At 50.5% G+C, this 27,974-nt stretch overlaps 11 protein-coding genes across 11 annotated transcripts; 5 read left to right on the forward strand and 6 right to left on the reverse strand.

Annotated features, from left to right (window-relative positions):
- Positions 1 to 481: 481 nt before the first annotated feature.
- HOO65_030367 (Ribonuclease H-like domain) lies at positions 482 to 1,078 on the reverse strand (the record flags this gene model as incomplete). The annotated part of the gene is made up of 1 exon (XM_071000387.1): positions 482 to 1,078. The coding sequence occupies one exon, from the start codon at positions 1,076 to 1,078 to the stop codon at positions 482 to 484; it is 597 nt and encodes a 198-aa protein (XP_070860046.1).
- A 112-nt stretch (positions 1,079 to 1,190) lies between these two features.
- HOO65_030368 (Ribonuclease H-like domain) lies at positions 1,191 to 4,073 on the reverse strand (the record flags this gene model as incomplete). Its single annotated transcript, XM_071001861.1, has 5 exons — positions 1,191 to 2,703; positions 2,818 to 3,010; positions 3,064 to 3,266; positions 3,657 to 3,882; positions 4,010 to 4,073. 5 exons carry the CDS (start codon positions 4,071 to 4,073, stop codon positions 1,191 to 1,193), a joined length of 2,199 nt encoding a protein of 732 aa, XP_070860047.1.
- Positions 4,074 to 5,256: 1,183 nt separating this feature from the next.
- On the forward strand, positions 5,257 to 7,332 carry HOO65_030369 (Ubiquitin-binding protein CUE5; the record flags this gene model as incomplete). The annotated part of the gene is made up of 4 exons (XM_071001997.1): positions 5,257 to 5,277; positions 5,566 to 5,953; positions 6,106 to 6,651; positions 6,893 to 7,332. The coding sequence occupies 4 exons, from the start codon at positions 5,257 to 5,259 to the stop codon at positions 7,330 to 7,332; spliced, it is 1,395 nt and encodes a 464-aa protein (XP_070860048.1).
- A 1,624-nt stretch (positions 7,333 to 8,956) lies between these two features.
- Positions 8,957 to 12,624, forward strand: HOO65_030370 (Ankyrin repeat protein nuc-2; the record flags this gene model as incomplete). The annotated part of the gene is made up of 5 exons (XM_071001801.1): positions 8,957 to 9,313; positions 9,430 to 9,552; positions 9,645 to 10,494; positions 10,557 to 12,370; positions 12,442 to 12,624. 5 exons carry the CDS (start codon positions 8,957 to 8,959, stop codon positions 12,622 to 12,624), a joined length of 3,327 nt encoding a protein of 1,108 aa, XP_070860049.1.
- Positions 12,625 to 12,854: 230 nt separating this feature from the next.
- Positions 12,855 to 13,670, reverse strand: HOO65_030371 (Ankyrin repeat protein nuc-2; the record flags this gene model as incomplete). The annotated part of the gene is made up of 2 exons (XM_071002361.1): positions 12,855 to 13,441; positions 13,559 to 13,670. 2 exons carry the CDS (start codon positions 13,668 to 13,670, stop codon positions 12,855 to 12,857), a joined length of 699 nt encoding a protein of 232 aa, XP_070860050.1.
- A 260-nt stretch (positions 13,671 to 13,930) lies between these two features.
- Positions 13,931 to 14,690, forward strand: HOO65_030372 (cytochrome oxidase assembly; the record flags this gene model as incomplete). Its single annotated transcript, XM_071002376.1, has 2 exons — positions 13,931 to 14,108; positions 14,284 to 14,690. 2 exons carry the CDS (start codon positions 13,931 to 13,933, stop codon positions 14,688 to 14,690), a joined length of 585 nt encoding a protein of 194 aa, XP_070860051.1.
- A 382-nt stretch (positions 14,691 to 15,072) lies between these two features.
- HOO65_030373 (mitochondrial 54S ribosomal protein uL3m) lies at positions 15,073 to 16,119 on the reverse strand (the record flags this gene model as incomplete). The annotated part of the gene is made up of 1 exon (XM_071000388.1): positions 15,073 to 16,119. One exon carries the CDS (start codon positions 16,117 to 16,119, stop codon positions 15,073 to 15,075), a length of 1,047 nt encoding a protein of 348 aa, XP_070860052.1.
- A 447-nt stretch (positions 16,120 to 16,566) lies between these two features.
- Positions 16,567 to 17,346, reverse strand: HOO65_030374 (DUF1000-domain-containing protein; the record flags this gene model as incomplete). The annotated part of the gene is made up of 2 exons (XM_071002370.1): positions 16,567 to 16,990; positions 17,096 to 17,346. 2 exons carry the CDS (start codon positions 17,344 to 17,346, stop codon positions 16,567 to 16,569), a joined length of 675 nt encoding a protein of 224 aa, XP_070860053.1.
- A 249-nt stretch (positions 17,347 to 17,595) lies between these two features.
- On the reverse strand, positions 17,596 to 21,011 carry HOO65_030375 (rna polymerase i-specific transcription-initiation factor rrn6; the record flags this gene model as incomplete). The annotated part of the gene is made up of 4 exons (XM_071001817.1): positions 17,596 to 18,619; positions 18,675 to 19,847; positions 20,001 to 20,760; positions 20,858 to 21,011. 4 exons carry the CDS (start codon positions 21,009 to 21,011, stop codon positions 17,596 to 17,598), a joined length of 3,111 nt encoding a protein of 1,036 aa, XP_070860054.1.
- A 726-nt stretch (positions 21,012 to 21,737) lies between these two features.
- Positions 21,738 to 22,577, forward strand: HOO65_030376 (chromosome segregation protein; the record flags this gene model as incomplete). The annotated part of the gene is made up of 2 exons (XM_071002350.1): positions 21,738 to 21,951; positions 22,030 to 22,577. 2 exons carry the CDS (start codon positions 21,738 to 21,740, stop codon positions 22,575 to 22,577), a joined length of 762 nt encoding a protein of 253 aa, XP_070860055.1.
- A 399-nt stretch (positions 22,578 to 22,976) lies between these two features.
- HOO65_030377 (HhH-GPD superfamily base excision DNA repair protein) lies at positions 22,977 to 24,212 on the forward strand (the record flags this gene model as incomplete). Its single annotated transcript, XM_071000389.1, has 1 exon — positions 22,977 to 24,212. One exon carries the CDS (start codon positions 22,977 to 22,979, stop codon positions 24,210 to 24,212), a length of 1,236 nt encoding a protein of 411 aa, XP_070860056.1.
- Positions 24,213 to 27,974: the final 3,762 nt, after the last annotated feature.

The following is a 27,974-nucleotide window of genomic DNA, read 5'->3' on the forward strand; positions in this document are numbered from 1 at the left end:
ACCAGTAGTACCCTAATATAACGGTTTAGGTGCCCTTTGCCGCTCTTGCTTCTACCAAGATGGAATCTCTTTGCGGTTTCAAAACCAGCACTTCGTTAATTACTTCTCTTGTTAGCAGTCACACCACTGACACCCCTTGTATTGATAGTGAAAGAATCAACTAGCGAGAAACCGGTGTCTTAGTGAAGGCTAGGTGCGAGCATGTGTATGAAGTTGATCTTGTATTGTCTGTCTTCTAACGAGTGCTTCTACGAGCTACTTAAATGTCTGAAGGTGAACACCTTCTCCAAACCATATGTGTCCTTGTGAATGAATCTCAAACAGCTAGTTCATGGTGAGACGGTGGTATTTAGAGAGTGAGATTGCAATATGTGAAAAGTAGTCACGAGGAAGAAATGAGACGCCGGTGGTTTCTACTTAGCGCCGTCCCTCCCCAGGTCAGTGCCATTGCTGACGCTTGTTAGTATGGGGCTGAGCTGGATTACGGCGCGAGTTTAGTGCCTATATCGACTAGACACAGCTGTTGGACGAAGCGCTTGTGAGCGTCAGTAGCAAGAGGTTTGGTGAGTCCATCAGCAGCCATTTCAGAGGTCTTTATCCATTGAGGTATTAGGCGACCTTGCTGGACTTCTTGACGAGGCCAGTGCCTGTGGATGTCGACATGACGAAGCTTCGTGGTGAGTTGGGCGTCTGGAGCCTTGGGAAGACGAATCGTCTGCTGATTGTCACAATGGATCTCTGGCGTAGTCGCTGGGTATCCAGCCGATTCCATGAGACGCATGAAGGCAACTAGGTCTCTTACAGTTTGCGACAGTGCAAGAAGCTCAGCTTCTGTGGAAGAAGTGGTAACCGTGGGTTGGCGTGCGGCTTTCCAATCAATAGCCCCATGGTGTAGCATGAAAAGGGATCCGTATGAGGAGCGGCGAGTATCGATATTGTCTGCAAAAGCAGAGTCTGAGTAGACTTTAAAGTCTGATTCGTAAACTTTGAAGACTGATTCCATGGCATCCGATGAGCATTCAATTGAAAGGGTCGGTGTAGACGCGAGATATGCAAGTGCTCTGTCTGCAGCCGCCATGTGTTCATTTGAGGGATTTGACATAAAGCATGCAAGTTGAGAAGCCGCAAATGCGATGTCTGGACGTGTGACAACAGCTGACCAACTCAATGACCCTCCCTACCTTCTGTTGCTATAGATTAACGAAGTCCGGTTGTGCTTGCGTGTTTTCTCGTGGTGCCATGTTTTCAGGTTTCATGGGTGTCTGGTACTTGTGTAAGGTGTAGGCGCGGTCCATCTGGATGAAATCGAAGCAGACTCCGTCAAAAGGATTGATTGCGTGGATCTCATTTTGGTTCGATCGGCGAGAGACAATAGCGTGTGCCTTTGACAGAGTACAAGTCTGGCATTCGATAGTTGTTGGACCATGTTCCACCCCCTTCACGCCATCGACTGCTTTGACGAGATGTTCCATTACATCAGGGCCAGGGTGGCCAAGCGCCTGATGCCATCTATTTTCTGTGGCGGTGATGGGTTTGCGGGGTGCTGCGCTTGTGACGGCAAACGCGCTACTCTGAAAGAGCTCCATAGGCGTGTCATGACCAAAGTTGACGAACAGGTGACCATCTAGTTCTCGTAGGCGCGCAAAAACAGGTTCGTCGTCGGAGAAGAGCACATTGTCACGAGTGTTGAGGTATACTCCGCGAGCTTTGAGGAGTTTGTTGGATACTAGGTTGGTTAGGAAGTCCGGCACGTAGGCGACATTGGTGAGTTTGATGAATTCGGTCTTCTTAGGACCACTGATTGGTATGACAACCTCTCCGTAGGCCTCTATTTCGACCTTCTGGCTGCCGGCAGCGAGCCATTCGTTCTGCACCTTGCGTGTCTCGATGAAGCCCATGCGTGTGTTGGTGACATGGACATCTGAGCCAGTGTCATAGATCCAGCTGTCTCGGAGGCGGTCGAAGTGATCGTGATGTTGGACTGAGAAAGCCCCGGCGGTTGAGGACGTTACGAAGGCCTTCTTGATTTGGATACCTGTATTCGCGGTCGACGGTTTTTCTGGTGTGTTCTGCGCAGATTCTGATTTCTTGACGTACTTAGCTGAATTCTCGACTGATTTGCGTAGCCTCCAGCTATCAGCGAGTTTCTTATTTATGGAATCGTGAATTTGCTGGTTCGCCTTCCAGTCCGAGGGGCGAAGTGACGGGTGAAGGTACAGGCATGCACTGAAACGATGCATCTCTCCACATAAGCAAGCCTTTTCCACTGACTTTTGTTTTGACTGGTCGTTGGTTGCGACAAAGGCTCCCGTCTGAGGCTGGTTACCTCTCAAAGAGTTAACTAACTGACACTCCTGTCTGAATTGGACTAGAAGATCTTCGAAAATGACTTCTTTGTTCTTTATCATGCGGGAGACCACTCGTTCGACCCAACCTGTCGGTGCGATGGGGCCAATTGACGCAAGCAGGGCTTCAACAGCGCTTGTATTCTCAGCCTCTGACAACCCAAGTTCTGTGAGATTTGCGTGAGCTGCCAGTAGGTTGTTGAGCCATAATTCAAGACCCTCCTTCCTCGGTGGCTGAAGAGCCGTCCTCCAGGCTTCACGTGCCTGTCTCTTTATCTGGGCGGTGGACTGATTGAACCGTTTGTAGAGAGCGGCGATCTGGTCTTTGGCCGTGTGTTTTTCTCTGAGCAAAAGCAAGCTGAGATTGCCGGAGTCCGTTTGACCGATGAAGTCTGAGATTATTTGCAGAGCCTTCTGTTGCGTCTCATATTTCTTCAACTCGAGTGCGAAGACACGATATTTTCACTCATACAAGGGGTCTTCAAGGTCGGGGAGCTCAGGTTCAGTAAGCAAGGTTTGGGTGGCGGGTGCTGCAGTTGCAGCTGCATCAACGGTGGTTGGTTGTTCTGGTTTGAGAAGATCCCATACTGATAGGGAGATAGATTTAAGCTTCAAGCGGTTGTACCAGACATCCCAGTCCGACTGAGAGGTCAGCGTGACCTCAACTTGAAGCATCTGAGTAGACATCGTGATTAGCGATTGTAAGATAGCCACTCACTGTGCACCTTGCGTGTCTCTGTGAAGCCCATGCGTGTGTTTGTGACATGGACATCTGAACCAGTGTCATAGATCCAGCTGTCTCGAAGGCGGTCGAAGTGATCGTGATGTTGGACTGAGAAAGCCCCGGCAGCTGTGGACGTCACGAAGGCCTTCTTGATTTCGATGCCTGTACTCGTGTTCGATGGTTTTTTCTGGCGTGTTCTGCGCGGACTTTGGTTTCTGGACGTGCTTTGTTGAACTCTCGACTGATTTGCGCAGCTTCCAGCTATCAGCGAGTTTCTTATTTATGGAATCGTGAATTTGCTGATTCGCCTTCCAGTCCGAGGGGCGAAGTGACGGGTGAAGGTACAGGCATGCACTGAAACGATGCATCTCTCCACATAAGCAAGCCTTTTCCACTGGCTTTTGTTTTGACTGGTCGTTGGTTGCGACAAAGGCTCCCGTCTGAGGCTGGTTACCTCTCAAAGAGTTAACTAACTGACACTCCTGTCTGAATTGGACCAGAAGCTCTTCGAAAATGATTTCTTCGTTCTTTATTTGGCGGGCGACCACTTGTTCGACCAAGCTGTCGGTGCGATGAGACCAACTGACGAGAGCAGTGCTTCAACGGCGCTTGCATTCTCAGCCTCTGACAGTCCAAGTTCTGTGAGATTTGCGTGAGCTGCCAGTAGGTTGTTGAGCCATAATTCAAGGCCCTGCTTCCTCGGTGGCTGAAGGGCCGTCCTCCAGGCTTCACGTGCCTGTCTCTTTATCTGGGCGGCGGACTGATTGAACCGTTTGTGAAGAGCAGCGATTTGGTCTTTGGCTATGTGCTTGTCTGTAAGCAAAAGCTAAGGTTGCCGGAGACCGTTTGATCGATGAAGTCTGCGATTGTTTGTAGAGCCTTCTGTTGTGTCTCATATTTCTTCATCTTGAGTACGGAGAGGCGATATTTTCGCTCATACAAAGGGTCTTCAAGGTCGGGGTACTCAGGTTCAGTGAGCAAGGTTTCGGTAGCGGAGGCTGCATCACTAGTGGTTGGTTGTTCTGGTTTAATAATATCCCATACTGATAGGGCAATAGCTTTAAGCGGTTGAACCAGACCTCCCAGTCCGATTGAGAGATCAGCTTAGTCTCAACTTGATGCATATGAATAGACATCGTGACGTGAGGGGTGCAAGGTTTTCTTTTTTTCAAGATACAATATTCGTAGTTGTTAGGTAAAATGAAAAAAGCGAGGTGACGTAGACGATGTAAAAGTGAATCAGCGATGGCGAGTACGTGTACTAGTTATCGTGAGATTCTGTGTTTTGAAAGTGAAAGGCGTCAAGCTGGGCTCATAACTGAAAGAATCAACTAGCGAGAAATCAGAGTCTTAGTAAAGACTAGGTGCGTGTTATCGTGAGATTCTGTGTTTCAGTTATGAGCCCGGCTTGATGCCTTTCACTTGCAAAATACAGAATCCCACGATAACTCGCACCTAGTCTTTACTAGGACTCTGATTTCTCGGTAGTTGATTCTTTCATGATGTACGTGGCACACACGTTTTTAGATCGAAGCCGCGATACCAGGCAGTAAACCCTATATTAACCCTAATTGAAGCTGTGCCACAATAGAGGGCTTGGTTGCGTCATATTCAGAGCGCCCCTCTTTTCCAGAGGGTGTAACAGGAGCGGTTAGCGCTGTTAGGCCGCTGGAGAAGCCTAAAGCACAGGTCTTGTTGCAAGCCTAGCACAGGTCATTATAGCTTTTAATTCATAACAAAGGGATAGCATGATCACAAGATCGTCTTGCTCAAGATACCCACAGATCTTCGTGCTGCCTTGTTATTGTTATTGTCGCCTTGCGATTTACATTTTCCTATCATCTTTACTCCCAACTGTCCATCGTATTGATTGCATTCATAGCTCTCGCTTGTCTCCTTTTATCTCTTTTTTCGTTTGACTTGTCCTCAAGCTAGGCTTTAGGCACTCGCCCCACTGCCTGTAAATCTGAACCTCCACCAAACAAACACCAAAATCCAACCAAGCTGAGCTCAGCTTTCTCTTCTCCTTTGTCAACCAACCAGCACAACGACGCCAACCCTTAGCAATAGAACATCTCGATACGACAAACAAGCTTGCTTGTGTCCGCCAGCTGGTCTTACGAAGTTCACGACCTGATCCGTTTCCCTGACCTAAATCCCGCTGTCGCCTTCTACTCTCCCGCAAAAATGTCTGCTCCTAGCGAACAGGTACGTCATGATGGGAACAATTCTAGCACGGAAGCACAGCACATAACCCCGCAAATGTCGCTGTCGTTGATTGTGATTCGTGATCGCTTGTGTCTCTGTTTTCATCTCCAATAACCCCATGGAGCAAAGCAGAACATGATATGCAAAACCCGTCTTGAATTGCAACCCAGGAGCTACCTTCCCCCCTAGTCCCTTTTTCTGGGGCCGGCCGTCCATCTAAATTAACAAGTCAACTGAACTGGGTTGGCAAATCATAAAAGTCCATTCTAATATTGGCTTGTGCATTAGGTGAAATCCCCTGTCCCCGAATCGCCTACTACGGTTCGCCCCCTTGATCTCGACGACGACGATGTACAGGACGGGGCTGGAGATGACGGCCTCAAGAGTCCACCGTCTGCCAATATCAACAGCGCCTCTGCCACTGTCACTACCTCTACCTCGAACCCGACCTCTAGTACTACGCAAAAGCCGTCGTCTCCGTCCCCTGCATCAACCTCAGCAACCACTCCCCAAGATAACAAGAACACGATCTCCAAGCCAGCCGAACAAATGACCGAGGCTGAGAAGAACGAAAATATCCTGAAGGAGGCTTTCCCCTCTGTTGAGGCTCCCGTTATCAAGGCTATTCTAACAGCGAGCTCTGGCAATGTGGATCGCGCCTTCCATGCTCTGTTGCGTAAGTCCTCCACCACCCACAGGGACTGATATGGCATGTCATGCCCAAGCAGTCGAGTCGGGCAAGTTATGCTATCTTTGGGCTGTCTGGTATCGCCAGAATCGCGGCATTTCCCCCTTAAGCTAACCAAACCTCTTGTTATCCCTCTATAGAAATGACCGATCCCGATGCCAGCAAGGATGAAGATGAGTCCACTCCCGCTCCTCCCCAGCCTCCGCGTCCCTCGGGTCTGCGCAAATACATGACTCAACTGGAATCCGACGAGCTATATGCCCGCCAGCTCGCTGAGCAGTACGAAAATTCTGGCGCCTCGTATGAAGCCCGAACTCACAACCGGCAGGCGCGCGACGCGCGCGGCCAAGATCTTAAGCCCAACGAACTATACGATCGCGACCATAGCTTCATTGACGATGACCTGCCGATAATCAAGGAAAACCTGCGCAAGGGGTTCTTGGAGACGCAGACCAAGGTCAACTCGTGGATCACAACTATGAAGAAGAAGATAGATGAGGCCCTAGAAGATGAAAATGACGATACTTCGGTCGCTCCATCGCATCAACAAAAGCCGGGAATGGGTGGCTTTAGCAGACGGCCGACCGGCGGCCCTTCCCGGAGAAGTGGAGACTACGAGCGATATGATGCGGATCCGCAGGTTATCACAGACGATTTTGCGGGAATGAAGCTATCAGCTGATGGAAGTAAGTCTTTTTCTTTGGCGCATGCCAATCTGCGCCTATGCAGTGTACAATGCACAATGTACAATGGTACAATGCAGCCTATGGCATTCAGCATTCAGCATTCAGCATTCAGCATTCAGCATTCAGCATTCAGCATTCAGCATTCAGCATTCAGCATACAGCACAACATACGACACACAATACATCTCGCCCCACGTTTCATTTACATTTGGCTAACAAGCACCTCCTCTCTGTACTACAGCCCCCTTCCGCGACAACGGCAAGAAGTCACCATCCAGCCCTAACTTCTTCCGGCCACCGCCGCCGCAAAAGTCTCCTGTTGGCCGCAAGGTAGCCTTCCGTGAGGAGATTGACGAGATTGAGTCGTACGATAGTTCAGTGCAGCGCAATTCCAAGGACGGATTCACCGGCGCGCCCCCGGCAACTAGCACTATCAACACGTCGTCGACATCGTCGTCAGCCGCCAAGGCTAGCAAGTGGCAACCGCTGTCGCCAGCCGTCATGACTCCTGTCACGGACAACGACCCGTTTACGCTGGGAGATAGTGATGACGAGCGTGATACACACTCCAAAAAGGAGATCAAGATGGAAGACAAGGAGGATGACGATGCCGAGAGACTGCGCAAGGCGACGACGGAGGCCATGTCAGACAGCCTAGTGACAGAGTCGAAGAAGCCGTAGACATGGGGTTGAATGACAAAATAGCGATGGACATGGAGGGCAAACATGTGATTATTTTGTATTATTGAATGCACTTTTTTTTTTCTTTTTTTTCCCCAACACCACCAGCAAATTATGCACCGTCCCTTCTGTGTTGTACCTACTAAACGGGAGCCGTCAGTCCCGGCTCGTGTGTTTCGTGTTCACATATGTATGTACTGGGTGCTGGTTTATGCAATTGATGAGAATAGTAGTCTTGCCGTATTAGGATATCGAGTTAACGAAAATATGCCGCTATCCTAGCTGCAAACATGGAGGGTGTTTCTTCTTACTCTCTTTTTCCTCTCACATGTTCCTGCCTTCTTCAGTATTTATCCACGTTTTGCCCAGCCCAAATAAATCTTCAGGTGAGGTACATAGAGGTTGACATGTGGGCTGGGGCGGGTAGGCACGAGGGCCTTTAAGCAAGCGCGATTGGACGGGCTACGGGTCCAAATAAGCAAGGAAGGAAAAGCAAAGACAAAGTTGGAAAGAGGATTGAGGAAAGTAGGAAAGAGGATGAAAAGTTGCCTTTCTTGCTGCATCTACTTGCTCTATATTTTACTTGACTTAAGGGGCAGGTGGGGGAGGGGCCCCAATCCTTTTGCTGTCCAGAGTACTTGTCGTCTGGAGGGCTGGGCCATAAGTTTCAGTATATATTGCACCCATTTTTGACTATAATACCGTATACAGACATCTGGCCTTTATTAAGGGCGAGCTTAGGGTTAGCCGGGCCTTGCTTCAGAACCTTGCCTATCTAGCTTACAGGACGAGCCTAGCTAAAGCTGCGCATAACATCGCCGTCTTAGCAGGGCCAAGCCACTGAGAAGCAAGGGAAAGACAAGAGGCTAAAGAAGGCTTCGTAGAAAGCTAAATTCGAGCTGCGCTGTCGTTCAAAAAGCTACCCGTTGTCTTGCTGTCTAAGCCTGCTCTTGCCCTCTCCCTTGATTGGCTCCTTCTAGTTCTACGTCTTCGTCATTCATTTTCATTTTTGTTTAGCCTTGCTTGCCCTGTTCTTTTGGACAGCCAAAGCCGTCACTCCATCAGCAAGCCAGGAAAGAAAGCGACGCCCATTCATTATAGTGCTCGTGATCCATATTAGCGTGCTCTCTCCAGCCAGCCAACCTCTGCCCCCTCTTCCTCGGACGGCCTCCTCTGCGATCCCGAGCTTGGCCTCTCAGCCTTTCGGCTCCCTTCTCTGCCCATCTCTCTGACAGTGCATCGCAGTGAAGTGACCGGGTGAGATAGCCGGATGAAGTAATTGAGTGAAGCGAATGAGCTTCCAATCCAGCAGATACCTTCTCCTAGACCACAGACCATCTAGAGGCTTTTGCCAGCACTCCCAGGCCAGGCAGGCGGCTTCTTCCTCGCCTCACCTCACTTCACCCTACTCCTAGCCCTCGTTGACCCCGTCGCAACTCTCTCACTTGGTCGGGCAAAGCAAAGCACAGCGCGTCCCAGCAGAGGTCAGTCATCCAATCTAACCTGTTTTGCTTGGCCTTGGTCTCTCTGTTTCGCCGAGGCGGCAGCAAAACAAAATCCCTGTGGCCACACAAAGTTACACAGGCACTGAAGGGCTCGGGCAATGTAATGCAATCCTACATGCATGCTGTTTCTAACCAGCGAGCAAATCTGCAGAGTCTATTCACAGCCCTTTGAAGACGCAGCCAGGAGCACACTGCACCCTGAGTGGAAGAAGGCTGTCTTTTCTCCCCTTTGCTTCCTCCTTTTCCTTCTCCCTCTTTGCTTGTCTTCTCACTCACCGCCCTCTAAGTTGAGCGTCTTGGCCCAACAACACGCATCCTGTCACAATGTACGTCTCTTGCGTCTCTTCTCGCCCTACCCTCATGCTCAGGCTAATCGGTCTCTGGTCTCAAGGAAATTCGGAAAGCAAATCCAGAAACGCCAATTGGAAGTGCCAGAATATGCTACCAGCTTTGTCAACTACAAGGCCCTGAAGAAGGTGAGATCCTCCTGTCTGTCCTATGCACACTCGCTATCCACTCTCCCATCCGTGATCGTACGCCTTGCTAACATGCCCCCCTTGTCCTCCCATGGCTCTGTCTCCTCGCCAATTAGCTGATCAAGAGGCTTTCAGCTACACCTACACTTGGCGCAATCAACGATGCTCACCGGCCCTCAACGCCGCTTGACTCACAAGCCGCATTGCAGGCAAACAAAGCAACCTTTTTCTTCCAGCTTGTAAGCATCGCCGCCACCACAACGGAAGTTATCCAACACGTCGGCCTTTTCTAACAGAGATACCCTCCTCTCTTTTCTTGCCTCACTTATAGGAGCGTGAACTAGAAAAGGTAAACGCCTTTTATCTCCAGAAGGAAGCCGAACTCAAAGTCCGGTTAAAAACCCTCTTAGACAAAAAGAAAGTCCTTCAGTCACGGCCTACCAGCATTGCTCGCCGCTCTGCCAAGTTCACGACCCTCGAGGAAGGCTTCCAGCAGTTCGCCTCAGACCTCAACAAGCTGCAGCAGTTTGTTGAAATCAACGGGACAGCCTTCTCCAAAATCCTCAAGAAATGGGACAAGACATCCAAGTCAAAGACCAAGGAACTCTATCTATCACGCGCCGTCGAAGTCCAGCCCTTTTTTAACCCTACTGTCATCAGCGAGCTGTCTGACCAGGCCACCACAAGCCTCCAGGAGCTTGGAGCATGGAGGGATGGAGACCAAGTTACCTTTGAAGACCGTGAGGAGCATGTCGTCACCACAACTGTCGGCACCGGTGAGGGGGACGCCGATGTTTTGTTGCTAGATACCGTCATTGCTGGCAATATTGAGATGCTTAAGGATCTCGTCATGCGCATGAAAGCCTCTTTAGAATCTGGGGCCACTACAGAGCCCGCAGTGGTTGAAAGAATAACACGGGCCTTCCTTGCCTCCATCCACGATGCCCCCAGAGAGGCTCTGTGGGTTCTACTAGAAACAGGGCTGGTCGACATCCAGTCTGAGGACGACATCAATGAGCGCAACTGCTTGCACCAAGCCGCCATCTATGGCCGATCCGAGATTCTCAAGTATGGCCTGGAAAAAGGTGTTTCTCCAGCCCGCATGGATGTTTATGGCCGAGTTCCTCTGCATTATGCCAGTGTCCATGGTCGCCTAGACATGCTAGAAGTCCTTCTAGATGGTAAGAAAAGCCGTAAATTCCACCCATGTCTGTCTACACCAAGCATGCTAATTACAACCCAGTTGGTCCTGAAACTATCGATCTCATTGACCATGACAACTTCACCCCCTTGATCCATGCCATTATTCATGACCGCTACGAGTGTGTACAGCGGATCCTACAAACCAACGCCCGTCTCGACCCAGCCTCGGACGCCGATCATGTGCCTCTCAACTTGGCCTGCGAGCACGGCTTAGCTCGCATTGTCGAGCTTCTCCTCCAACATGGAGCTAAGATTGTTCCCGATGCGGAAGGTCTCTACCCACAGCATCTTGTGGCGCGATCGGCCAAAACGCCAAAAATTCTAGTCCATTTGCAAAACTACGGTGCTGACCTCAACCAAATCGACAAGCTCTACGGTTGGACACCCCTAGTTCATGCTGCAAGTGAAGGCAACGTCCCCTGTCTTCAGGCGCTACTAGACTTTGGTGCCGACCCTAACATAGTAGATGAAAAGGATCTTCCTGCCGTATACTATGCTGCCTGGGAGGGCCACCTGGAGTGCATGAAGCTTCTCTCTCCCTACAACCCCCACACAAGATCCAGTCCGCTCATCTCACAAGCTTCACAGCTGTCTCCCATGAGCGGCCTCCTTGGGTTTACTGGAAGTAGCAGTAGTATTGACCCTACACCCATGGCCCTAGATCTAGACGCCATTCCTATACTTGAACTGCCCCCTCCTATTATCCCTCTCCGTCGCTATGGTCACAACTTTCTTGACACCAAGACCGTTGTTCAGATCAACTTTGGTGAGAGTGGAGATGCGCCTCTGGCCTTCTTCCATGGCGGTAAATATCCCGCTGCTCGGCTCACCATCTCATCCAAGGCCACAGACTTGATTCCAAAGAACATTATTCTGCCTTTCCAGGAAGACACACGTCTTGTATCTTTCCAAGTCGACAATCTCGAAAACTTTACGCTTGACTTTGATGTTTTCCCTACATATGGTGCTAAAATCATTGGCAAGACTGTGGCTTTGCCATCGACATTCCGCAACAACTCATGCAACATGAATCTTCCTCTGTTTGATCCCAGGCTCCGTGCAATTGGCCAGATCAGTTTCACCACTCAGGTTATCAAGCCCTTCGGCGGCAAGCCCTTAGAAATTACCGACTTTGAAACATACTGGAAGGCCACCAGCCAATTAGAGACCCATCCCAGCTCTGTTGTGACAGGCTCGAGCCTGTCTGGCGATTACGTCCGCATCTATGTGCAGCGGACGTCTGACGGAGTGCCGGTGTTGTGGCCTCGTTGGACTATTTTTACGGGAGAGCTGAATATCCCCGTGTGCAGACTAACACTGGACCAATTCATCAACATCAATTCCAAAAGTGCAGCCCGTGCCGAGGTGTCGTCCATTACGAGTCTACAGATTGACTCTATTGCCCACATCCACGCCGTACTTGCGAACTCAGGGATCAAACTCGACGAAGCACTTGCATTATTGCCCCACTGGATGCACGTCAACATCCAGGTTCTCTACCCGACTCCTGAAGAAGAGCAAGCATTTAATCTTGGCCCAGCCTCTGACCTCAATTCCTTCACCGACTCGGTCCTCAATGTCGTCTTCGATCACGCCCGTGCTCAGCGTGGTCAGTCCCCCGATATTGTACGGTCTATTGTCTTCAGCTCGTACAGCTCCTCGCTGTGCACAGCCCTCAACTGGAAGCAGCCCAACTTCCCTGTCTTCCTGTGCAATGACCTCGGCCGTGACGAGACCATGGCTGCTCCTGATGTTGTACAGCCTAGTGGTCGACGCGCCGTTTCTATCAAGGAGGCGGTTCGTGTAGCGCAGAGCAATAACCTCATGGGTCTTATTTGCTCTGGGAAGCTCTTAGTAAGTTTTGTTAACGTCTCTTCATGTTTGCACATCGTCAAGTCAATTCTAACCTTTTTTTTTTCCTTTAGGATCTCGTGCCCGCTCTCATTGATGCAATCAAGTCAAACGGACTGGCGCTCGTGACTGACCGCTCGCTAGATCCCATCAATTCCAGCCCACGACTGGAGATGATTAAGAAACTCCCCGAAGGCGTTGACGGTGTGCTAAGAAGTCACGGTGTCCTTCATTTCAACGAGTCTATTGACATGTAGTTCCTAGAAATCATTATTTCTAGGACCTAGGACTGCCTAGAGACGGTCACGTATGTTTATGTGGATATATTGGATAGCAGGCAGGTGAACGGGCTTGACTTTATCAAGCAGGACATGCTTACTTCCATAGACCAAAATAGAGTACCATTTGCATCACTGTATCAAGCAACAGAAGCCACACCTCCCATAAACCACAAACCAATACCAATGATCAACTTACTACCTGCCCACTAAGCTCCTTTGTAATCATACTTTAGCGCAGAAAGCTCCGTTTCCGGGTCCACGCCAGCCATCATCATCTTCGCCCCCACAACCACCGCCAAGATTCCTAGTGGCAGTCCAGCCAACACCCCATCCAGCCACCACACTCCCCCGCCCCGTGCCGGACCCAAAGTTCCTCCCACAGCTGCTAGTACGCCCAGTGCTATGTTCAAATACGGCAGATACCGCTCCAGCGGCGACTCGCCCGCCAAACCTGGTTCTCCACGACGGAGAAAGCCTCTTCGCACGGCCCGGCGATTTCCCGCTATTTCGGAGGTGGAAGAGGTAGAATCACGTGCACATAGGTCATCGAGGAAGGCAAAGCCGGTGACTTGCACTGGTAGCCGATGCACGAGGAAACTCGTTGCAACGAGCGAGGTTAGTGATAACAACGATGGGACGATTGCGCGCCGTGCACCGCCACTACTACTGCTGTAGAAGAGAGGCAGCACGTAGGCCGCGCTGGCAAGGAGCGGGAGAAGCCGCAAAGCATGATGAAACTGGGCGTTGCGCACAGCGTTCTGGGCAGCGAGATCACGAATCAGGGCCTCTTGTTCTGTGGCAGAGCGTTAGCGTGCTACAATCCGGCAGGGTAGGAGTTGGGGAGAAAGAGGTGGGGAGCACCGGGTGGCCGAGGGTTAAGAATGGAGAGAAGAAGTGAAGCTCGTTATACCTTGCTCGTCTAGCTCCGCACGGCTATGTGCGTCAGGGTCGGAGTCCGAGTCGTCTGGGTATTGGAATGTCTTCCGAAGACGGGCTCCAGCAGTTCGTGAGACACCAGACATGATGTGCAACTACGATGTGGCAAGATTACCTAAAATAAAGACTTGGGTTTGAAATATGAACAGGCAAAGAGCCTCTTTGTCTTGAGTAGAGCTTGGGCAAAAAAACCCCAATGACATCCCAACCCTAGTTTACAACCCTGGAGCTTCCAGGGTCCACATTTATCCAACACAAGCAAAGCCTTCACATCATGCTATGCCCGACGTCTTCCCAAAGTCCCCTAGAAGATATTCGCATTAGAACAGCCCACATAGCAAACAAAATGCTTACCAAAGCACTGCAGCAGAGAGCGCTTGCTCAGTTAGCCCGGAATGCCGCCGTATCCCGGCCCTCCATATGGGCCCGCACCGTGCGCCAGGTCTCGTCCGCATCATCCACACCAGCCCCAAGAGCCGGCGATGGTCCGTTAATGGAACGTAGAGCCAACCGCGAACTGCCTGGTAAGTCAGCATCTTATAGCCGGCGCTAAATTAGAGTCCAGGCGAATGCCAGCGAGTCAGCCCAAACTAACCGTATCAAACCCCGCCCGCCCATCTGTAGACGTCCGCTCGGTCCAGTTCTCATGGTTCCGATCACTCCCCATCTTTGTCGCACTAATTGCGCTCTGCAGTGCAGCCATTTTCAACTACCAGAAGATGACGTCTTCAGTGACAAACTCCACCCTGTACGCGCTACGCACGTCACCACGCGCGCGAGCCATTCTCGGCAACGAAATCTATTTCAAGCAACGCATCCCGTGGATCTCTGGCGAAATGAACCAGCTGCATGGCCGCATCAATATCTCGTTTGGCGTCAAGGGTGACAAGGGAGAGGCTGTCATGACCTTTACTAGCTACAGATACACCGACCGTGGCCAGTTTGAGACAATGGAGTGGAGCTTGACTACACCTGACGGCAAGAAGGTTGACCTGCTTGATGGCGGCGATCCCATGGGCTCGATTTTGAATACGGCGCTGGAGTTAGATGAGGAGGACTTTGCTATCCAAACTCGCGGCTACAGACAGAAGCCCCTCGGCAACTAAGCTACTAAACACTAGAAATCGATGGTGTTCCCTGGGTACACTACAATCTCTGCAGCAGCCAGCTTGTTGACACAAGCAGGAAAAGAGGAAAAAGGAAAAGAAAAAAAAGCAATATCATAGTATCTGTACAATATGTAGTTATAGCATTGGAGAACATATAGAGCCACTCCCTCATGTTTAGTCCTTTCCTTCTCCATCCCTCTATCTAACCAAACCTCCTTTGAAAGTCCCATGGTCTTGTGCACAGTGTGCTTTTTGTGTGCAGTAATGTTACAAGTACAGTGATAATGAAAACAAGGTGCCAGCGTTCAAAGACACCAAGCCCGCCATATCCATGCAGTCTCTCCTTTCTCTTCTTCCCCCATCTTCATCCTCATCATTCTTATACAGACTCAGGAAGGGCCATCTCCTGGCGAGCAGTCTTCAACTGCAGGTGTAGCTTGCGTGCCGCCTCCAGTTTTGCCTCGGCATCAGGGTGAGCCTCGAGCAGGCTAGACAGCACTTTGGAACGGTGAAGCTCTGGCGGCACCTTTTTCTTGATCGCGTCAGCAATTTTAACCAGGCCACCCTTAGGGCCACCCACGGCGCCCTTGACAACCACAATGCCCATCTTATCATCAACCTGCAGCACCTCAAGGTTCTGTGTGGTCGTGCTCTCGCCACCCATGCGACCAGGCATCTTCTTGCCGGGATGCACACGCGAACCACCGCCCTGCGACGGGCCAACCGAACCAATAGCTCTGTGGGTCTTGGAGTTACCGTGCGACGCCGGCTGACCGCCAAAGCCATGGCGCTTCATACCACCAGCAAAGCCCTTGCCTTTGCTCGTGGCACGTACGTCGACGTGCTGGCCCAGCTTGAACCACGATGGCTGCAACTGCACACCAACTGGCAACAGCCCATCGTTGTTGCGAACACGGAACTCTGCCAGATGCTTCTTGGGCGCCAGACCCTTGGCTTCGTAATAGCCCAGCTGCGGTGCTGGCACGTTAGCGGCCTTGCGAGTGCCCAGGCCGACCTGAACGGCCCAGTAGCCGTGTGTGTCACGGTTCTTGGTAGCCACCACCTCGACTTGATCGAGTTGCAAAATAGTGCATGGCATCCGGACCTTGCCGACAAACATGGCACTCATGCCCTTCTTGATAGCCAACACTCCCGTGCGTACAGGCGTCGTGTACGCCTTGCGGGCCAGTGCAGCATCAGGACTAGTTGTGAGAGGCGACAGACCCGAGTCGGCCGGCCGGAATTCGTGAGGATTGCTGCGTGGTGGATGTGTTGACCAGCCGTATTTAACGCTGTGGCGGGCGGTCTGGGAGAAGAGGCGGCGTGTCACTGGGGATGTCACGGAAGAGTCTGGGCCAGCGTTTGCAAGCAGCCGTATGGGAAGGGTTAGGGAAGACCCCACGCGGCATGGCAACCGCGGGGCCATAGCGAGAATAATGTGCGGTTAGCGGTATTAGTGGGAGTTGGTAGCTTTATAGGCGGGGAGACTCAAACACCAAGCAGCGGGGGGCAAGACCGGATCGGACAAGCGAGTCAATGTATTGTTGGGTAGCTTGACAGACAAAACTGAAGCGCCGTCGTTATTGTAAGCCTCTTTTATCGTCAGGACCTGAATCACACACAAAGCACAAAGCCACAGCAAAAGAGTATCGTCAAACGTCCCGCCGATTTTTTTCCCTTGCTAAGTTGCGTCCTGTGATTGGTTGTGGGTCTGGTGTGGGGCATAGCCTAATGTACAAGGCTAAGCCCAATTACCAAAAAGTATCACGGGCAATAAAAAGCAGCCAAACACCATAGCTCCACAGTACATTACACAAGTAGCAACAAGACAAACTATACTCTTTTCATAGGCATAAAATGAGAGACCTCAAAGCTAGAATCCATGTCCGCCCCCGCCAATATCACTCCCCATTTTCTTGCTAGCAGTGCCCTTCACCTTATGATCATTCGGATTGGCCGCTGCTTCATAAATAATATTCGTCGGCGCACGGCCCGTCTGCATCCAATCGCCCTTGAAGCCGAGGTAGAGTACCCTCGTGACATCCTCATCCCCATCGCCATAATTATCTGGGAAGAATAGCGTCAGTTTGCGCGTGCGTGCAAACTGCGCGCGCTTGACCGGCAGCTCCTGCACGCCGTCGCTCTGCGGTAACTCGAAGGTCTGGGTTGGCGCCGAGTCCTCCGCCTCATTGAAGTCCATGTCGTCGCGGTTGGCAAACACTTTGAGTGTGTATGGAGCATTGGCTGTAGTGCTCGTTCGGATCAGGATCGAGTGCAGCTTGACCTGGCCCGTGAATCTGTATTGCGTGTCAGCCAAGTTGCATTCTGCACCACACAGCCATACACCAAATGATCCATGACTTGCTACTTTCTCTAGGGACTACCAGAATGAGGGGTCTTACGGAATTTCAATCAATAGCTGCTCGTCAGCAGAGCTTTCCAGTTCAGGCTCGAGGCTCTCCCGGTCGTACCATGTCTTCTTGACGATGCCCCGCCCGCTTCCTTCGGTCTTCTCATTCAATGTTTGTATCTGATCGAATTCAATGTGCTGATAGAGCGAGTGCTCCAGGGCCGGCGTTACATCATTGCTGTGATCGTGCTGGTGATCATGGCCACCATGCTCATGGTGCTCGTTGTGACAGTGGTGAGACATAGCCTACTGAGAGGACCAACTAAAATATTGCTCTAGCAGACAAAATGTTTTACACGGAGGGAGTAAGGGGGTACCAGCCGCAATTCTGGAACTACTTGTATTTGTTCGGTTTTCATCAAAGTGGAAAGAAAAATTGACATGCTTACAATGAGTGGTGCTCTATTAGCTTCGTGAATATCTCGACTTGTGTTAACCCTTATATTGACCCTAACGTCACCATAGATTGCCAAATACAAATCAACATCACAACTACTTGATTCCACCCTTCTTCTTTTTCTTCTTCTTTTGCAACTTGAGTGCATCTCTTCCACCAAAGATGCCAGCTACAGGCTGTGACATGGCAATCTGCGATGTTCCATATGGCTGGGAGCTGGGTTGTGTAAAAGCAGGTACTTTGACCTGCGTTGATGGAGCGACCACTGGAGCGTTGATTCGCGGGGCAGCTGGTGACTGTATATGGTTTTGGGTCTGAGCCTGTGAGAACGGGGATCCAACAGTCTGCGACGAGCGTAGGCTGTCTTCGGAGATTATGCCATATTTGAGGGCTTGGCGGCGTTTCTTGGCCTGAATGGCCTGGTGCTTCTTACGGATTTCCTCCTCACGCTGGACATGCACCATGGCCTGCGACGATATGTATTTGTCCGTAGACACGCCGAGTTCCTTTGGCCATGATCCGAGAATTTGGTGGGGTGCAGTCTCTTGTAGGTCTCCCTCGGTTTCTATTGAGATGGCGTATTGGGATAGTCGATGGATTGCCTCACGCCCCCGCGCCTTGCGTTCGTTGATAGATGCAGTGCTTTCTTTCTGGCTGTATTTCTGACTTGTGTTGTTTTCTGATAGTACCTGTGTATGAGACATGAATCGGGGGGGAGATGATCCTTGGACTTGCGAAGAGTCTACAAAGTTAGACTGTGATGAAGATAGTTCGTCTTGGAATAGGCGCCCTGGAGGGGCTAGGTCTCGAATAAAAACTGCATTGGTTGCTAGTACAGCGTCCCGTGCAATCGAGGCCATAAGGCGCTGACGGAACCGGGATATGTCGGCTCTCGAAGCTATGCTTTTAGGTATAGGCCACTTCTGTGCGATTTCATTCCGAAGACTATCCAACTGGGCGGATACATCGACATGACCAGGCGTTGGTCGAGTTGTAATGGCCGTGATTATTGGCGAGTCATGGCCAAAGTCGCATGACTGCATTATTTCTGAGCTCCATGACTGGTCGTTCTCGACGGCGTGAGTCTCTAAAAGCTCTTCGGCGTTGATACACTCGATCCTATAAGTTGTTAGATTCGCCAAACAACCATCCTTGTACAGCTAGATATACATACAGTGTCCGATACGGCAATCTATTATATCTTACTCCATCCCGGACGACAGCAAAAATCCTCTCGCTCACAATAGACAAGTTTTTGTCTCTGGACTCGGGACCGGCCCCCGCTGCCCTCAAGTATTTTTGCGCCTGGAGCCATCCCAAAAAGAACTTTCGTTTAAGCCGCTTAGAATTGGAAATATTGTCCAGGGAGTCATTGGGGTTATTCTCTTGCGACCGTTCCTTCAAGGGACGCATGGCAAGCTCTTCAAAGTTTCCTAGTCCATCAGGGATCACAAACGCAGGTGTGATGAAGTCAACACACGCCTGTTTACGCTTCTTGATAATCTTAGACCAGCGGTTAGCCTGGGCATAGACGTTAACGTCTGGTGCGGTGATAGCCGCCGCCTCAGCCCTAGGTGCTATTGCACATATCCAATACCCAATCTGGCCAGTTCTACTAAGCGAGAATAGCTGGCGAAACTGCGTGTTTTTCTCACGGAACTTAAAGCCGCTCGCCGTAAAGTCAAGCTCCCGGCCCTGGTTCGCTTTCAAGTAGCTGGTCTTGCCAGCCTGGTCAAGGAAAGGAACTTCATCGCGTTCTCCCCACGGGCAGTTCGCCAGGCGAAGGATCCCCGCGCTGGCTATTGACTCGGCGGATCTGTCCTGGTCATCTTTGGAATCTACCATGGACACGCTCTGGTACAGCTGTACCAAGCCAACCTCTTCGACATTACGTAGCCAAAATGACTTGACTGTTTTTGTTTGTAGCGAATGTAGCATCACCAATGTTGTTTCCATATCCTTTGATTCTACAAAAGATGAGGTGGTCATCTGCACGTCGTTATCATTGAGATATGTGCAATGACTTGCGCTGGTCAAAATGCGCGCCCTTTGGGTGCCAGTTTTGGCGTTACAGAAAAATTCCACCCAGAATATATGACGCGAGGTGAGTACCACGATACGGTTTTCACTGACAGGGTCGATCTGGGCATCAAGGATGGTCTCAGAGGACTGCCGTAGGGGGGGGATACTAGGAATGGGTTCAACAGGCTCGGCAGTGTCAATATCAAACGCCGCAATATTTTTACTATTCCACATAAAGATAATAGGCGTTTGAGTAGCTGGTAGGCCGTGGGTGCCATTCTGTACAGCGGACGATGTGTCAAAGAAGACATCCTGCCGATCTACCCTGCATAGTATAATGCCATGCTTTTGTGCTGGGAACGGTATGGGATCTAGAAGATTGGGCAGGATTCCACGGCCTATATGGCCACAAACCTGCATAGATACATTTACTGTATTTCTAGCAATATTTGCTGACCCATGAATGCTCCAAACTGACCAATACCCCATTTCATCGATAATGGCCAACCTCGCTTTCTGGTCTCCGCGAGTCGGTGTAAAGGCCATGTCGGAGTGTGCATGGCCACCAGTCTGTGTGCTTGCGACGGTGAAGAGCGGACGAGGATCAATACGAGATGCCATCCCGGCAATGCCATCGCCTGGGTTTACGACGGGAACCGGTACACTGTGATGCTCCGGCTGCAAGATAGTTGTGCCAGTGCGTTTCTGAACCATGATCCAACGGCGGTGGCGCTTAAGGCCCCTGTCCACAGCAAATTTGATAGTGGTGATGGGAACAGCGTCCTGCGACCAAAAGACTTCTTCTTGCTTGTCGAGTAGGCTCATGTTGCGCAGTCGGATGGAAATATTCTTGCTATCTTTCCACTGGAACCACATGTCCTGGAGTCGAATTATATGTAGGATTTCACCTCCACTACCCGAAGTCTTGGCTATCACAGGTACTGCGCCACGGGACCGGGAGCGTCCCGTCACATCTGCTATTTCACCAATCTCGAAGCAAGTATTATCCGATACACAGATCTGATCGGCGGCGGGGGGCTGAGTCTCTTCATCGAGAAGTGCGGATAGCGCGCTTATTCCAGCAAAAGTCTGTGGGTGGGCAGTTTGTAGCCATCTCTTTTGAACTCTCTTTGCAGAAAATGTGGATGGGGGTTCGTCGGGGGGATCGGGATGCTGGATCGATGACGAAGACGAGGTATAGCAAAGCTCCCAGCTAGACTTGATGCGGAAGGACGGCGCTATAGGGTGGGGTATATTTTGTTAGTAAAAGGAGAGAAAGCCCAGCAAAACAGAGGGATGCGCTGGGAGTGAGCAAAGCAAGAAAGAGAAACTCACCACTATTGTCAACCCGGCGGCTCGCATGAAGCTCGCCCACTGATGTCTCAGAGGCAGCAGAAGTTGCAGATGACGACAGCTTCTTTTTCGGTATGTATATGATATTCCCCGTGTAACCGTATTTCAGGCTACCCATATCGCGTGTATCAGCCATAGGGAATCGTCAGCTGCGAGTACAAGAGCGTGAACCAACTATCTTGTGATGCGATCAAATGCATGACGCCCAAGCCCAAGTATGGGAAGGGAAGCCTTGGATAAGGTGGGAAAGGCGATGACAGCAGTGATAGCAGGCAGCACAAACAAGTTCTATAAAGACAATAAAATAAGAATGTGGCTTCAAATATATTAGTGGCAAGGCTACTCGGATCGAGAGGAGCCTAGGGGATGGTAGAAGATTTCGCAGGCAAAAGAATTGCAATCTAGTATTAACTGTCTGTCTGATACTTTTTTTACTTATCGATAAGCACCAATCTTGGGCCCGATTAGCGTACCATTACCAGATAAGTTCATTGTTGGTCTGCTAATTTGCAGCGAACATACTAGAGGACCCGCTGTAGCCGGTTTGTTTACAGTGGCTGACATAAGTCGTGGCCACTAATGTTGACCTAGCAACCAGGCTTCTTTCATCCCACTTAAACCCACTTCAACCAACAAGGCTCACTACAAGCAGGTCATCTGTCTCTCCTTCACAAACTCATTCATACACAACAAAGACAGCACACACAAGCAACCAGCAAACAGTCTCCTGACCCTGCCATTTCCGCCAGATCAAGCATTTATCCCTTGAATTGCCTCTACCTCAAAGCCTCAGGCTCCAAAATCCATTCCTTGTTTGACATCTCCGTTACAACATACGCCTCGGCCTTCTCCTTCTCACATCATGTCCTTTGACCCCTCTGCCTCCACCAGGTCGCTTTTGCCTCCTGCTGCCCCATCCATCGTTGAGACCCTGCCAAATGCCAACTTCGGTTTCGACAATCTGCGCGACCGCATGACTCGCTTCACATCCAAGTTCGACGGCTACATTGAGCAAGGGCGCAAAAAGGTTCTAGAAGAACGCAACCAATTCCGCATGAACATTGCCGAACTTCAAGGTACGTCATGTCTCGTGCGTCTTTCCGCCGCTTAGGACAAGCTACTCCTCCTCCAGACCGTGTCTAACTCTCTCTCAGAGGACGAGCGAATGAAGCGCAAGGACATTGAAATCATCCAACTCAAGACCTCGTCGCTCCAACAAAGCATCGCCAAAGAAGATGCCGAAACCCGCGAAATGCACGATGCCATTGCCTCTCTTGAGGCCCAGCGCGATCGCCACCTAACCACGCGCGACATGCTCAAGAAGCAGATTGAGCAGACCCAGCGCGAAATTGATGCCCGCCTCGCTGCCCAGCGCGCACACGCCGCCCAGCTCGAATCGCAAGCACGCTTCAATGTGCCTGAACTTGACTTCTGGACATCTACCCTTGGTCTCAAGATTGAAGGTGCGGGAAAAGACGACCGGCTCAAGTTTATCTACTCACATGTAGACGAACGTGACTGGGAGCGCGAGGCCTGGTTCGAGCTGTCGACAGCTTCAAGAGACTACGATGTCAAGCATTGCCGGCCCAAGCTAGAAAAGGAAAAGGTTGAAAAGGTTCTTGATCGCGTTAATGAAACAAGAGATCTCGTTGTGCTGCTAAAGGGCATGCGGGAACTATTTGTTGAAGCCTACAAGAACTAGACTAAACCGACAATATTCGATAATCACTGCAAGTTGGTTAAGTCTATCAGGTAGGACATTTCTAAGTGGCAATTAAATGCTTACTTGTTATGTAACATTGCTGCATGGTTAGCGATTCGCTTTGCCTGTTCTTCCAGCCTAGGTCAAAATTCGATTCGCTGTGTTCACGTGTCCTGCGAACGGCACGTGATAACGTGATAAACTCGTCTTGCACCAGCCTTCAACTCAATCCGCCAGACTATCGATATTGGCTCACGCAGCGCATTTTGCGCATTCCCAAAGATTCTGTCGTGTCAATTCTCCGAGTCATTTCCCTACAGCCTAGACTTGGATAATTAACAGAGGCCAATTAAAGCATAATTTAGCCACCGCATTACCCCGCACAGCATCCATTCAACAATGACAACACGCCGATCAGCGCGCCTAGCTTCTATGCTAGTTGATCCCGTCTCAAAACCGGTCTGTCCGATCTCTGCTCGTAGCACAAATTCGCGGGGGGCACTGGCCGTAACGAAGAAACGAAAATCGGATGTCTCCGAAGCAATCCCGATTACCCGCGTATCTACCGAGGCACCCTCATCGCCTCCTTCATTTGGTGACCCCGACGAGCTTCCGGAGCTTCCCGCTCCAGTAACTCCAAGGAAAAAGAGCAAAACCCATAGTCTTCTCATCACACCTTCCACACGCTACCTTGCAGCGTCGAATCTAACTTCGGCAACACTCCTATCACCCGAGACATGCCGCATCGTTCCCCCGTCTTCTCCTAGCACTGTATCTAGGGATTTTAAAATAGACAGGCTGTCAGCGAAGGTCAGCAACAAGGACACACTTCTATCAGATGCACTTCGCCACTTGGTTTCGGTAGATGCACGGATGGCGCCACTGATTGACAAACACCATTGCACCATTTTCTCCCCGGAGGGTCTCTCCGAGACCGTGGACCCGTGGGAGGGTTTAGTGAGCAGTATTATCTCACAGCAAGTGTCCGGGGCAGCAGCAAGAAGCATCAAGCAACGCTTTATCAACCTGTTCCAGTCTACCAAAGATGCAGAGATACGGGTAGAAAAAGAGAAAGGCGAAAAAGGGACAACAGCCAATACAAGTGCTAAAAACGGAAGCCCCCAGGCGCCCTTTCCTGCCCCGTCCCAAGTCGTGAAGCTAGACCTTGGTACTCTCCGGGGCGCTGGCCTTTCTCAGCGCAAAGCCGAGTACATCCATGGGCTTGCAGGGAAATTTGTGTCCGGCGAGCTCTCTGCCGGCTTTTTCGCACAGGCATCCTACGATGATCTCGTTGAGCGACTCACAGCCGTGCGAGGTCTGGGCCTCTGGTCAGTGGAGATGTTTGCATGCTTTGTCTTACGCCGGCCCGACGTTTTTTCGCTCGGCGATCTAGGCGTACAACGTGGCATGGCAGCCTTTGAGGGCCGTGATGTGGCCCGGCTCAAGAGCAGCGGCAAGGGCAAGTGGAAGTATATGAGCGAGAAAGAGATGCGGGATATCTCACAGCGGTTTGCGCCTTACCGAAGCATCTTCATGTGGTACATGTGGCAGGTACAAAATACGGATATCGAAGCCATGCAGGGAGATGCAAACCCAACTGGGAAAGAAAAGAAGGCGGTGAATGGCTCCGGATAGAGCATATAGTCGTTATCTCCGTGATATGGCGGGCATACGTAGTGCTATCGATGTATATAATAGCGAATAGCTCAAGCGAGGGCCAGGCTCTCTTGAAGATTGCCTTCATACCAATTCCGGCCTAAACGGCTAATTCCACCAACTAGCAGATGGAGGCCCATCTCTTACACGCGCTCTATCGCCTCTCCACTCGCCTACCTACAGTAAATACGGTGCATTCACTGCACACGAACTAGTCAATATATTGAGCAGCAATGGCAATTAAGCCAACTGAAAATTACACAACCCAGCCAAGCTAGACAATCCGAAATTGAAATTAGCCCTTTTCTCTTCGTCTCCTGATAAACCAATGGTTCCGTTCCTATGACGATCACCAATAACAGGGTTAGGGGCGGCAGTCGTGATGGAGAAGACTGAGAACTAAGAGAGACAGACAGACGGTCTAGATAGCTTAAATCCATGTCGAGCGTTAGCTCAACTCGAAGTTTCTTCCCATTGCAGACGGTCAGGTAGAAGTTCTAGCAAAGAGACAATTCGATGACGAGAAGACTCTTGGACGTTGGCTGCGACTCGTTTGCTAATGATTAGGTGGTGTAATTATTGCAAATTATCTAAACAACTAACTGATCTATCTTGCTACCCTACATAGCCAAACGCCTTTTCTCAACGCAGCAAGGAAATGCCTTATCTCATCAGAGTCCCTTGTGCCGCAGCGTTCAGGTTCAGTTTAAATGAATAAGGGCCGGGATAAGGCATGACTACAGCAAGAAGAGGCGGCAAGGGGGTGAAGCGAGAAGAGAGGAGAAGCATGTTTGCTTGGCTGCGTACTCTCTGCTTTGTTGTTGGACAATAGACAGAAAAATACAACGGCCGAAGCTTCCGGAAGTGTTAATTTGCGGTGTTTCGTTACAAGAAGCAAGAGAATGAGGGGAGGACAGTAGGCAGGAGAGGACAGAGTGTGGTAGGCAAGCTTTGCTAGGGATGGGAAGATGGCCACCGACTCGGGATTTGAGCGGTTACCAAGAGCCAAGGGAGAGTGACAAATGGAAAGGAAGAGTCACGAGAGGAAGATAGACGACGAGATGTAGATAAAAGCTCGTTTGTTCCCTATTGATGACGGCAGAAGTCCATTCGCACTATCTTGCCCTCCCTTGGGCATTCCACGGAACTCTGGGCTATAGCACAGGCGCTATAGAAGCACTATAAATGAAGTGCGAGTCCCCTATAAGTCCAATGCAACAGTAGCGCACCTACTATACAGTCCCCTGCACACCGTCACCTGGGAGAAGGGCTTTTCCACCCACACCGTCTCAAACACGAGATCCAATAGAAATAAGCCGAGGATGCTCAAATTGCTCAATCTACTCTACTGTGATTCAATCATGCTTGGGGGCTAAAGGGCAGGCTGAGTTGTGCCAGCAGATGGGAGTTTAGCCAAGCAGTTTTTGTAGAGGCACTCTCTACATTGTAGGATCTGCAGTTGTGAACCAGACGATCTACAGACATACATCGCTTCATTCCTGTTGCCTTCTCCCTCTCCTCTCCTTTCCTTTCCTCTCCTCTCCTCTCCTCTCCTCTCCTCCCCTCCCCGCTACTCCTTGCGCTCCAGCTCGGCTCTTGCGTTTCTTTTCCGTCCTCTTCTTTGTGACGTGTGATAAGGAGGACTTTTGTTTACTCTCAAGTGAAAGAGGCGAGTCTTAATTTTGGCTGCATTGTGTATGTTTAGTGGGACACGAGCTGCAGCGAGGGCTCCTGACCGCCTGTATTCCCAGTAGATGCTCAGCGTATACTGCCCTAAGAAAAACCTTTACTGCCACCCGCAGCACTCTATCTGTTTCTTTTCCTTTCTTTTCTTCCTTGATTGCCTTCCCCTGAGACACGACACAAGTCAGATTCCAAACATCGTTTGACATGAAACTCTAGTACTGCTTATCATCTTTTCATCTTTTTTACTACTTACGTCTTTGTCGCCGGTACTATGGCAAGCCTCCTCGCAAACTTAGCCTTTTCTCAGTCTCCCTTATTAGACAAAACATGCACTAAAAAAGACCACCGAAAATATTTAGCACCTCTGGCTAGTGGGGACTAAGGGCTTTAGCGGCCCTTTGTGTTCCTAACAGCGCTGATTGTCAGCTAGACGAAGAACGAAGAAGGTCTTGGCTAGGCTGTTATGCAGTTCCGGGTATACCCCATGGGGTGATTGCATTTTTTTCCCATTTTTGGCCATAGAGCGTACGTACGTACGTATGCACTGTGCTATTCGCAATAGTGGTTGACTTTTGTGGGTTATTGGCCATTACCTAGCTGCTGCTTTACTTTGCCGTCTCATTTTTCTTGCGTTCATCATGATGCCCTTGTTTCTCATGCTTCCCACGTTTCCTGCATCCACACTCGCCTTTTCCCAGGCCATCCGGGGCCATTGGAGACCATCAATTACAAAGGCCTCGGTAGGCTGGCTGGCGGGCTGACTTGACGCCACGACCCCCTCGCTCCACACAGATCAACTGGCATCAAGCCTGGAAGACTGGAAGACCGGAAGACAGTTCTCTTGTGTCATGATTTCTCTGCCTTTGCTGTCTTTTCCCAGGCTGCCCTAGCTGACAGGCTGGCTGACATACACTGACTTCCACTAGCCTCATCTTGGCTTCTTCTCCCGTCTTTGCTCGTGTTGGCTGGGCTGTAAGAATTTTCCTTTTCCAAGACCTGCTGCGTAACAACATTACGTATACTTGGCACACCTACATAGCGTGTATAATGTTGAACAGTACAGCCAACGGTAACAGTCCGGGGCTTTTTTGCGAGCCGAGATAGGTGATCGTTGTACCACAGCACCCACGTAGCATGCAAACATGACATCCATCGCCGTTAGTGTATTTGCGTGCTTTTATGCTTGCATACATGCGCATTCAACTGCGTGCGGATATATGCAAGTGCGTGTACTTATGTACATGTGTATGCATGCGTATGCGCATGCGTATGCCGTGTATTTGTGCTACCAATTGTTGCATCTGTTGTCCAACATAGATACGACATGACAACACCAGCTGTGGTGGAAAGGCTTCCCCAGGGACAACGACAGCAAGATGGACCGGATGCCCATTATTAGCGTGCTTGCGGGTTATTTATGTCTTAGGCCTTCCGCTGCTGTCTCTCTTCCTCTCTGAGAAATCTGCAAATTCCGTGGTTTCTACAAGCTCTGCAAACCAACCGGAGTGCTGGCCTTCCGTTATTCTCCTCTGCCTGTATCCCTGGCTCTGTCTCTGTCAGTCTCTGCTTTACCATCAAGCCGTGATACCATGCCCTTCGTGGCACTCAGCCGTACTGTAGACAGCACAAGTCTCCTTCTGCTACATGCACGTGACGGAAAACAGCTTGGTTTTTTTGTTGTTTTATAATTACGCCTCTTCCTCTTCTTCCTTCTCATCGCCGTCTGCTCGCTCCTTATTTCTGCCCCGCCCGTCAAACACTGCATCGCGCATCCTTTTCAGCTGCAATTGCTGTTATGCTAACAGAACTCTGGTCTTGGGCTTGATGGTAAGGTCTGGGTCAGATCCATCTAGCCAAGGAAGTTTAAGTATTTGCATTGGAATTGGTGTCCCTGTTTATCATTACAAAGGGTTAGGGTTAGTATAGACGGGTTCCCTCTTTTTCGCCTTGGTGTTTCAGCCCTTCTTCACAAAGGGGGGCGACATGGCACCACATGTAGCCCATTGTGCCTCCTTGAGTTGTGTGTCCGCCGGCGCCGCCATTTGTTGGAAGTTG

The sequence above is a fragment of the Ceratocystis lukuohia genome (genome assembly GCF_044167205.1).
Source record: "Ceratocystis lukuohia strain C4212 chromosome Unknown Supercontig3_pilon, whole genome shotgun sequence".
NCBI classification, from domain to species: domain Eukaryota; kingdom Fungi; phylum Ascomycota; class Sordariomycetes; order Microascales; family Ceratocystidaceae; genus Ceratocystis; species Ceratocystis lukuohia.